The sequence below is a fragment of the Geotrypetes seraphini genome, chromosome 1, assembly GCF_902459505.1.
Source record: "Geotrypetes seraphini chromosome 1, aGeoSer1.1, whole genome shotgun sequence".
Classification (NCBI taxonomy): domain Eukaryota; kingdom Metazoa; phylum Chordata; class Amphibia; order Gymnophiona; family Dermophiidae; genus Geotrypetes; species Geotrypetes seraphini.
In genome coordinates, this window is record NC_047084.1 from 194,851,537 (window position 1) to 194,863,552 (window position 12,016).

The 12,016-nt window shown below is 41.8% G+C and overlaps 1 protein-coding gene across 2 annotated transcripts in view; it reads right to left on the reverse strand.

Annotated features, from left to right (window-relative positions):
- Positions 1–12,016, reverse strand: part of ENPP6 (ectonucleotide pyrophosphatase/phosphodiesterase 6) — a 95,716-nt gene that overhangs the window by 16,849 nt on the left and 66,851 nt on the right. For both annotated transcript variants that reach the window (XM_033943240.1, XM_033943250.1), the window contains exon 5: positions 1,029–1,208. In XM_033943240.1, coding sequence (XP_033799131.1) covers positions 1,029–1,208 — 180 coding nt within the window. The remainder of the gene's footprint in view (positions 1–1,028; positions 1,209–12,016) is intronic.

The window sequence follows — 12,016 nt, forward strand, 5'->3', positions numbered from 1 at the left end:
CTAGAAAAATGGCGTTAGCTGCATGTCAATTACACTTAGGTGCCATTTACAGAATCACGGCTAGTGGCGCCTATGTAAAACAGGCACTTAATATGTAGGCCACCTTAATATTTTAGGCACCTAAGTCACACTCCACCCATAGAAACGTTCACTTAGGTGTTAGATGCCACTAACTGCCATGCGATAGATGCCTATTGCCCAATTAATTATTATTATTATATTTATCAATTATTGAAGCTATTAAGGATATTTTGCCAATTAAATTAGGCACCCTTTATAGAATCAGCCCCCAAGTGTGCTCATTGCAGACTAAACTATTATGGTTATGCCCATTATATCCAGTGGGCATTACTGAGAATGATGGGACAGGAGTTGGAGGAGAGCAGAACTAATGAATGGCGCTTGGGTGGGACTGTGGGGTGAAAGGGAAGGGTAGGTGACAGGGAGGCATGCGAGTTTGAGGGGGGTGAGAAAAAATTGGCTGAGTGATACTGTGGGCACATGATTTTAGGGATCATTATAATAATTTAAAACTGTGGAATTCTTAGCCAGTTTAGTTCTTTCCAGATCAGAGTCTTCTGGAGGGACCATAATATTATTCAATATATTATTCAAATTCATTTCAAGGTGCGTGCTTGATATTTACTATTATAATGGTAGCTATTTCTGCTATTGAATAAATATATACTAAAAAAAACCCAAAAACTGCACACTTCACATGACATTATGCCCATGGCACACCTATGCTCCGCCCACAGGTACAACCCACTTTTGGTTATAAGATATGCAAGTTACATATCATTTTACAGAACAGCACCAAGCACTTATGTATGTATGAGCCAAGCAATGGTGCCAATCCCACATGTAAGTGTTGCAATTCTGTAAACTTTGGTGTGCACATGGCACTTAAAATTTAGGCATGCCTTATAGAATTGCCTATTTATCTTCTAAGTGAGTTTTTTAAAAAAGTGAAAGCGAAACACTAGCAAACAGGAACTGGAAAATAAGAGCATTCAGGTGCTTCGTACTTCGGAAAGCTTGCTTTCAGTAGGCCACAGGTTCATCACAGGACCCCTGTCCTTTATTTGGAGAACATCACTCATATTGATGTACTTCACAAGCTCAATAACTTTGTCCATCCAGTAAATATCTGTCATCCCGTGATCCGAGAAAAGGATAACATTGAGGTCATCATGCAGGCCAAGATCCTGTCACAAGTTAAGAGAAAAAAAAAATCACAGTTTAGCTCAGATAGCAAATTGCAGCAAAAATATAATCATATACCACACCTAAAAGAACATAAGCATATGAGGAATAATTTCTTTAATGGACACCAGAAAAAATGTCAACATAAACGCACAAACTTATAGAATGCCCTATTAGTCCCTATCATTCACTGATCTTTCTAGGCTGGCACACACATCCACACTGTCATTGTAGATATCAATCAATTGTAGCATTATTCCCTTGCCCAGAATTTATTGGCAGAAAAAATGTTTCTTCAAGTTTTGCTACTTCCCTTCTCATTTTATCTGCACCTTTCAGTGTGTCTACCCTATTAAAGAGACGAGCCTTACCTGACAACCCTTCCACAATATCGATCACAAAAATGTTAAAAAAGAATCAGACCAAGGATTAATCCATGCAGCATGTCAGTGATAAAACACTTGTTCTCAGAGTGATCCCCATTTATCACATTCCCATTTTTTTTTACCTCCCACTCACCCAATTTGTAACACAGTCCATCACTTTAGGACTAAAACTAGGGTGTTCAATTAATTTATAAGTCAAAGGTGTTGCTGAAATCTAGAGTTTTCCCTTTCTATAGTCGTGCAATTAAAGAAATTAATCAGATTTTTTGAGAAGACCTATTTCTACTAAAACCATGTTGCCTGGGATCCTATAATCCACTGGATTCCAGAAACTGTACTAGTCTCTCTTTTAGCAGCATTTCTATTGATTTACTCACCTCAGAGGTAAGAATGACCAGCAGTTCCTAACCTCTTCCTTGCTTCCACTTTTATGGAGGTGAAACATATTTGTCCCTTTCTGGTCCTCCAGGACCACTTTAGGCTTTAAAGAAGCATTGAAAAGGTTGAACAGTAGAGCTACTAGAACTTTCTTAAGGGGTCCTTTTATAAAACTGCCCTGGTCTTAACATGCATTTTGCGCATGTTGAGGGCCATTTTTACAGTGCCCATAAAACCCTGATTTTCTATTTATTTCATTAATGGCTGTGTGTTAAAGTCGCCATTAACGTGCAAACATTTTTACCGCCACCTATTTTGTAAATGATAAGAGCACCCACATTAGTCATGCAGTTAGTACATGGAAATGTAGATGTATTAACCAGTTAGTGCAGGTGCACCCACTCTCTGCCCCTAACATACTCCCTCAAAGAAAAAACTCCAAATAATTATTTACCATATAGTAAGTTAAAGAAAATGTAAAAATGAGTGTGTGACAGTTTAACATGTCCTTCATTAGGCCATTTGTTGCTGTATTAAGTGCAGTTTAGTACCTACCCCTGCTTTGTAAAAGTTCCTTCGGTACTTTTAGATGTATCCCATTCAGCCTCTAGAACACAGTCTTCTGAAAATTGCTCAAGGTGTATCTCACTTCTAGTCCTAATTGCATTTGTCTTCTGTAGCCCTATGCCTGTTCTTCCATTTGTGAACACAGAACAATGTATTAAGAAATTCTGCTTTATCCTCATCAGCTTCTACGTATTGCTCCCCTTCACCCCTGAGTCTCACAAAGCCACTTCTGCGCTTCATCCTAACACTAAAATATCTATAAAAAGCCTTGACTTCCCTTCCTCCTCCATTTTACCATACTGGCTTTTTTTTTTTTTCTTTCATGTGCAGTTTTGCTTTCCTGACTATTTTACCAGCTTCTCTTGGCTTTTCCAGATATTATTACCTATCTTCCTCTTTTTGTGAACTTTTGTATTTTACGAAGGCAAACTTCTTTTTTCTTATCTTTTCAATTACTTCTTTTGAGTACCATAATGGTCTCCCTTTTCCTCTTATTTATATTGACTTTCCTAATATTTTTAAAATATTTTTGCCTACTGATTTTCCGCTTCCCCCAGATGTTCATATCCAACCCTTGAGGTATTCTTCCATCTTGACAAAGTTAATTTTCTTGATGTACAGGATCTTCACTTTTGAATGTGATGAGGAACTCATATAGAAATAGGGCATTTAAAAAAAATTTTCACTGTATTTTTTTTATTTCAACAATTTACACTGAAATCAATAAAAGCTATCTTCCCCTTTACCCAACATAGCCCTAAGGTTCAGAGAAGTGGAATACTGATCACATAAACAACCTTGCTCACATGGAACCCATGGTTAAATGGGTAACTCCCTATCTCCTCAAGTAACTAGCTATCAAAAGGGTCCTCTTAAATTATATATGTATATACCTACCCAATAATAGACTGACCATTGGAACAATAGGGCAGTGCCTGAGGGCTCACAGCAGTAGGGGGCCCTCTCTTCCCTAGCTTCCATCTAATTTAACCACTTGATAGGTGATAGGTAATTAGTGGCCCATGACCCTTATTGCCTGAGGGCCCAGAGCACTGTTAATCTGCTCCTATATATTCCTCAAAACAAAAGCACACAACAGAATGGAGTTTTGTCAAACCTCAGCTCTCAAGTGCATAAATTTTCTCCCAACAAACTTCAAGATAAAATGAAACAGCAGGCTAGTCAACTAGCTTGAAATTCTCCCTGTAGGTGCTCTGCTGTGAAAAACAACATTATGCACCCTTAGGAGAATGCAGTTCTAATAGAAGGTTTTTGTTGAAATCTGAGCCTTCGTGCAGAACTGAAAACTATTAATTCACTCCCTGCTGCTAATGTATTTGTTTATGGAGTTCAGTGCTTTGGGTGTGCTGGTTAGAAAAGTCTTTACAAATTACAATTAATATTTCTCAAATGAAAAATATTCCCTTGCACTTAATTGTTATGCAGAAAGAACTTTTAATTGTTCTTTTACGTGAATATGAGGCTCTAAAACATTCACCCACCACCCCCACCCCTACCCCTCTTTCATGAAGCCGCATTAGGCTTCTTTATTAATGGCTGTGGTGGTATTAGCTCCGACGCTCATAGAAATTCTATGAGTACTAGCGCTAATACCACCGCGGCCAGGGATAAAAAAGCCTACTGTGGCTTCGTTAAAGGGGGTTCTAGCATATTTCTTCTGCTGAGTGTCTTCCTCCTGCTGCCCACAGATTCATCCCGAAACGACTACAGCTCTTCCTTTCTAAGACATGGCCCTGATACACCCAGCTAAGAGCTCGAGGGCAGTCACGAAAATGGCATACATTAGAATAGTTGTCAATAGGAAAAAAAAGATGTTTTATTAAAATATATTTACTTGTCCTCACAGTGCAATGTACAGTACTTATTACTTTCAAATAATTACCGGTAATGGCCTACAGACGTATGAACTTAAGTCTCATATCCAGTGGTATCTTGGAAACTAAGCAGGGAAGACTGAATGATATGAGAAGTAGTACTGGTGGGGCCACATTATCCTGCAAGGGAAAGGGGGAGGGAGAGAAGCCAACTTGAGGGCAGGGGTGTTGGGCTCCATAGATTCTTTACAGCCCCCCCTTGCCCCTGAGCTATTTTCTTCATAATTAATATTTTCTGTCAGAGAGTACCGGTAAAACTATTTCTAAGCTTGATTTTCTGGCTCAACATGGTTGTATAAAATAATTACAATTTATAAGTCAAGTGCAAATCTTCTGATTTAGAAAGCCCGGAAGAAGTTTTGCCTCCGACTCATAAATTTTAATTATTTTATACAACCTCATTGTTCTCCACATGGCTCTCCAATTGTGAGACATAGGATATCTTGGACCCTGAAGGAGTGTTTCTCTGAAACACGGATCGTGTTAGGTCCGCATTTCATGTATATGGGAGCCACACCTTTGGATTACAATTTTGTATAGACTTTTAATAAACATTACTGCACCTTGTACATTCCATTCTGCAGTCTTTTATGGGCTTTTGGTGTTCGCCTTTCACTGCAGACCTGTTGGGTTTCTTTTTGTTTTAACAGCATATAAATAAAATGTCCAAATATAAGCATGAATACAATCACCGAGGTAAACTTATTGAATCCTGATAATAGGAATAACATAATGTAATGTTAGAAATATATACATTAAAACAGCAAGGTAGATCAATCATATGTCAGCAGGGTATAAATGATACATCATAGCAGGCAGCATGAAGGAACACAGATATACTTACATGAAACACCTTAACAGGCAACATATTCAAATAACAGGTTAATGTAGCTGGTTTTAAAAAAAGGTTTGGACAGGTTTCTGGAGAAAAAGCCCATAAACTACTGTTGAGACAGACATGGGAGAAGCCACTGCTTTTCCTGGATCAGTGTCATGGAATGCTGCTACTATTGGGTTTTTGCCAGGTACTTGTGACTTATTTATTTAAAAAATTTATATTCCGCATATCCTACAATTCTATGCGGATTACAAGAGACATCCGAAATACAAAAGGACATACAAATAACAATTTACAACCTGACAAAATTCCAGACACAAATAAAATAAATAAAATCATAAAAACTATCCCTGCAACAATACAACTTTCTTGCCTTCTCTTAATTTAATGAGAGCGGACAGTTGGCATATCATCCACTACTTCAGATTTAGAAAGTGCGCGAAACTAATACATTTTTAAGCCCTTTCCTGAACTGTAGTACAGTAGAGGTTTGTCTAAGGTCAAATGGTAGCTTATTCTAGCAAACAGGGCCCTATACAGAAAACATTGTCTTATGATAGCACAGCCATCTCACTACACACAAAGAGGGCCTCTATGAAGATGGGATACTGGGCTAGATGTACCACTAGTCTGACCCAATAAGGCTATTCTTATCTGAATATTTTGGAGGAAAGGAGAGGAGAGTTATGAGAGAAATGTTTAAATACCTGCGTAATATAAATGTGCATGAGTCGAGTCTCTTTCATTTGAAAGGAAACTCTGCAATGAGAGAGCATAGGATGAAGTTAAGAGGTGATAGGCTCTAGAGTAGAAACATAGAAAGATGACGGCAGAAAAGGGCTATAGCCCATCAAGTCTGCCCACTCTACTGACCCACCCAATTTAGTCTGTGTGCTAATGACCCAACTCTTTAACTCGACCTTCGTAGTGATCCTACGTAGGTGTCCCATTTATTCTTAAAGTCAGCACGCTGGTGGCCTCGACCACCTGCACTGGTAGCTTGTTCCAACGATCTATCACTCTTTCCGTGAAGAAGTACTTCCTGGTGTCTCCATTAAATTTCCCTCCTCTGAGTTTGAGCGGATGTCCTCTTGTGGCCGAGGGTCCTTTGGGAAAGAAAATGTCATCTTCCACCTCGACACGTCCTGTGATGTATTTAAATGTTTCAATCATGTCTCCCCTTTCCCTACGTTCCTCAAGAGTGTAGAGCTGCAGTTTGGGTGGTAGATGCGGGGAACAGTCTCCCAGAAGAGGTAGTGGAAACAGAGACTGTGTCTGAATTCAAAAGGGCCTGAGATAGGCATGTGGAATCTCTCAGAGAGAGAAAGAGATAATGGTTACTGCGGATGGGCAGACTAGATGGGCCATTTGGCCTTTATCTTTCTATAATATCTGTATGATACAATGAACTTGTTCTTAATAGGCAGCCAAGGGGGCAAGTGCAGTTGAAATACATAGACAAAAAGGGTTGAAAAAACATAACTTGGGATGTAAATATTTACAGTTCCATCATTTTAAATAAAGCTTTTCTGACTACTTTGATTGCTTTTGCAACGGATTTATGATTTGTCTTGCTCTGCAGGCTCTGTTCAGTACAGACTGTCAAAGTACAAAGCCTGGGTGATTTCAGAAATGTTCAACCAGACAAGCATGAGAGATCTCAAAGTATCTTAAATCTAAGAAATAAATGGAAAGATATAAAATCTGGCTGAGAAAGAGTCAGGAAAAAAAGCTATATTAAGAAATTGTTATGAAAATGGAAAAAAAACATCTTCATAGAAACATAGAAACATAGAAATTGACGGCAGAAAAGGGCTACAGCCCATCGAGTCTGCCCATACCAATGACCCACCCCCTGACTCCTACTCTCCCAGAGATCCCACATGAATATCCCATTTTCTCTTGAAATCTAACACGCTGCTGGCCTCAATCACCCTCTGAGGCAGCTCGTTCCAATGATCTACCACCCTTTCAGTGAAGAAGTACTTCCTCGCATCACCCTGAAATTTCCCTCCCCTGATTTTCAGCGAGTGACCTCTGGTTACTGAGGGCCCTATAAGACTGAAGATATCATCTTTCACCTTTATACGCCCAGTAATATACTTAAAGGTCTCAATCATGTCCCCTCTCTCTCTTCGCTCCTCCAGTGAGTACATCCGCAGTTTTTTTAACCTTTCTTCATACGTGAGTTCCCTGAGCCCCAAAACCATCCTGGTAGCCATTCGCTGAACCGACTCAATTCTCAACACATCTTTTCGGTAGTGTGGTCTCCAGAATTGAACACAATACTCGAGATGAGGTCTCACCATGGATCTGTACAGCGGCATTATGACTTCAGGTTTTCTGCTGACAAAACCCCTACGGATACAGCCCATCATTTGTCTTGCCTTGGACGATGCCTTCTCTACTTGATTGGCAGCCTTCATATCGTCGCTAATGATCACTCCTAAATCACGTTCCACCGTGGTCCTGGACAAGGTTTCACCATTTAGTGTGTAAGTTCTGTGTGGATTTTTTTTGCCTAGGTGCATTACCTTACATTTTTTAGCATTGAAGCCCAGCTGCCAAGTTGATGACCACTGTTCAAGCTGTCTTAGGTCCTGCGTCATAAAGTCAGGCACACTGCTTTTGCCAACTATGTTGCATAGTTTGGCATCGTCGGCAAACAGTGATACTTTTCCTCTAAGTCCTTGGGTCAAATCTCCTATGAATAAATTGAATAGAATCGGCCCTAAGACGGAGCCCTGAGGTACTCCACTCATCACTGCTGACGTTTTGGAGGGGGTACCGTTTACCATCACCCTTTGAAGCCTACCATCTAGCCAATCCCTTACCCATGTTGTGAATGTATCCCCTAATCCCATCGATTTTAGTTTGTTCAACAGCCTGCGGTGTGGAACGCTATCAAAAGCTTTGCTGAAGTCCAAGTATATCACGTCAAGGGACTCACCGGCATCCAGATGACTGGTCACCCAATCAAAGAAGTCAATCAGATTAGATTGGCAGGACCTTCCCCTGGTGAATCCGTGTTGCTGTGGATCACGTAGATTTTCTTCATCTAGAATTTTGTCAAGTTCCTGTTTGATTAGTGTTTCCATGAGTTTGCACACTATGGATGTAAGACTCACCGGTCTGTAATTTCCTGTCTCCGTTCTGCAGCCCTTTTTGTGGAGTGGAATTACGTTAGCTGTTTTCCAGTCTAGGGGTACTATTCCCGTGCGCATGGAAAGATTGAAGAGTACGGATAGTGGTTCAGCCAGAACTTCACTCAGCTCTCTGAGTACCCTGGGGTGTAGATTGTCTGGCCCCATAGCTTTGTCTACTTTGAGTCTTGAAAGTTCGTGGTAGACATTACTAGGTGTAAACTCGTAATCACGAAACAGGTCATTTTGGCTGTTTCTTATTTGTAGTTGCGGACCATCTCCCGGTGCTTCACAGGTGAATACTGAGCAGAAGTATTCGTTTAGCAGTTCTGCTTTGGTAGTATCAGATTCTGCGTAGTTTCCATCTGATTTCCTAAGGCGTTCTATTCCATTTTTGTTTCTCTTCCTGTCGCTAATGTACCTGAAGAAGGATTTGTCCCCTTTTTTAATGTTCCGTGCTAGATCTTCCTCTGTTTGAAGTTTGGCTTCCCTGACTGCCTTTTTGACAGCCTTAGATCTGGCCTGACAGTCTTCTTTTGCCTCCCTTTTCCCAAGATGTTTGTAGGTAATAAATGTTTCTTTTTTCCTTTTAATGAGGTCAGAAATTTCCTTGTTGAACCATTGTGGTTTTTTGTTTCTCCGGCGTTTGCTTACTGTTTTTACGTAGCGGCTAGATGCTTCGTTCAGGATGGATTTTAGGTTTGACCACATATTTTCCGGGTTGTCAGTTTCTGCATGGTTTTGCAGCTTTTGATGGACAAATTCTCTCATGTGGTCGAAATCTGCCTCCCTAAAGTTGAGGACCCTCGTTGCTGTGTTTGATTTAGAGAAGCCTTTCCTGAGGTTGAGCCATACCATGTTGTGGTCGCTGGAGCCCAGCGTGTCTCCCACTGATACTTCCGAGACACTGTCTCCATTTGTGAGTACCAGGTCCAGTATTGCTTTTTCCCTGGTGGGCTCTAATACCATTTGTTTTAGTTGTGCACCCTTAATGGAGGTTATTATTCTCTTACTACCGCTCGTAGTTGCTGAGAGGGTGTTCCAGTCTGCATCTGGCATGTTGAAGTCGCCTAACAGTACTGTGTCACCACGCAAAGTGATGTTCTCTATGTCCTCAATCAATTCTTTGTCTTCGTCTTCCTTTTGTCTCGGAGGCCTGTATACCACACCGAGGTAAAGGCATTTTTCGTTCCCTCTGGTCAGGTTTACCCAAAGTGATTCCCCTGTGTATCTAACCTCTGTGATCCTGGTAGTTTTGATATTATCTTTAGTGTATAGTGCTACCCCCCCTCCTAATTTGCCCTCTCTGTCCCGACGAAGTAGATTGTAGCCTGGTATAACCATATCCCACCCATGCGAGTCTGTGAACCAGGTCTCGGATATCGCTACTATATCAAGGTCTGCATTCCTTATTTCTGTTTCTAGTTCCAGGATTTTGTTGCCCAAGCTGTGTGCATTAACATACATTGCTCTCCAAATTTGTGATGATATGCCTATCCCCGTTAGTGTACTTGCCTTAGGCTCAGAAGTGTGTATACTATGGGTACTTACCTTAGGCTCGGAAGTGTGGGTTTTACTTGCTTCATCAGGATGGATCCTTACTGCTCTGGTATGTATGTGTGAACCCTCCCCCAACTTACCTAGTTTAAAGCCTTCCGAAGTAGATGTGCTAGTCGATGTCCAAAAACTTTCTTGCCTCTCTTTGTTAGGTGAATTCCTTCAGGTCCCTGTAGTCCTTGTAGCGCTGCTCCGTGGTCTAGGAATCCAAAGTTCATCTCTAAACACCATTCGCGAAGCCACTCGTTGGTCCTATGGATGCGCTCTTCCCTGTCTCTGCCTTTGTCTCTTACCGGGAGGATTGATGAGAAGACCACCTGTGCTCCTGTCTGCTTTAGCTTCCTTCCCAGGGCCTCGAAGTCTTTAGGGATGCTGTCTGATGTGCTTCTGGCAGTATCGTTGGTACCTACATGAATGAGAAACATAGGGAAATGGTCAGTAGGTTTTAGAAGTTTGTCTATACTGGTGGTGATGTCGCGGATCCTGGCTCCAGGGAGACAGCAGACCTCCCTTGACTGCAAATCTGGTCTGCAAATTGGTCCTTCGGTGCCTCTTAGCATGGAGTCTCCGATGACCACCACTCTACGCTCCTTCCGAGGGGGGGTAGATCGAGCATCGAGAACCGCAGCCGGTGTTCTGTGTTCGGAATCCTCCTCTGCTTCATCCTCGTCAGTTCCTTCTTGAAGGACGTGAAATCTGTTTTTCAGGGAAAGTCGTGGCGTTGGTGTTGAACTGCCCTGTTTGAGAGAAAAAGAAGAAGAAGGTGAGAATGGGGGGGGATTTCTTTGCTTGCCAGTAGAAGAGGTTACCAGCTGCCAGGGACCGGAATCTCCAATCATTTCCTGTATACCAAACGTTGTGTTTAGTGCTGTAGGTTTGGGTATGTCGAGAATGGACCTGTCGTGGGTTCTCTCTGTGATGTGTGACAGTTCCAGAATAGCGTCGTCGATGAAGGCCTCGTCATCTCTTATGCTCCTCAGGCGCTTTACCTCCTCCCTGAGGCTCAGTAGTTCCTGCAGGGTATCTTCGCCTAAGTTTCCTAGCTCCTCTGTCTGCGTTGAGACTGCAGTGCACTTAGAGAGGGGGGGGGGAGGTCTCGGTCTGCACTGAGACCTCTGCCCTCTGAACCATGTTGCCCTCTGCCTTCTGTGTACAGACCTCGAGCGTCCTCTGTGTCCCTCCGGATGCTGGAGTGTCGATCTTGATCGTAGCTTTGGTATAGCTTAAGGTTTGTGAGTGCTATATTCATGACGCCGAGAATTAATGACACTGAGAGAGAGACATTCAGGGCCAAGTGCAGTGGTAAAGGGAGCTCACTCTGAGGAAAGGGATATTACCAGTGTTATGCCACAAGATTCGGTTCTTGAGCCTATTCTTTTTAACATTTTTGTAAGTGATATTGCTGAAGGGTTGACTGGTACGGTTGCCTCTGCAGATGATACCAAAATGTGTAATAGGGTAGATGCCCCTGATGGTGTGGATAATATGAGGAAGGACCTGGCGAAGCTTGAAGAATGGTCCAGAATTTGGCAGCTAAAAGGATAACGTATTGGGGCTGTAAAAACCCAAGGGAACAATACAGTTTAGGGGATGAAGAACTTTTTAGGCACGAAAGAGGAGCAGGTGGGCATCACCCCCATCTCCATTAACTTGGAACAAGAGGATGTTACTGGCCAGACTTTACGGTAGATATCCTGCAAACAACGGGATGGCTGGATAGGCTGGAGTGAGCTTGGACAGCAACTTCAGCTTTTGGAACCTAGGACAATACCAGGTGGACTTTACAGTTTATGGCCTAGAAATATCAAAGACGAGACAAGTTAATTTAATCATGTATTTTTAATGGGTATAACTAATGGGCAGACTGGATGGACCGTTCAGGTCTTTATCTGCCGTCATTTACTTTGTTACTTTGGGACTTGCATGTGATCGTATGTGATGATCTTAGAAAGTGAAAGTTAGACAGTGAAAGTTAGAAGGACACTTGGGTACATAGGGAGAGGAATAGCCAGTAGGAAAAATGAGATAATGAGGCCTCTGTATAAG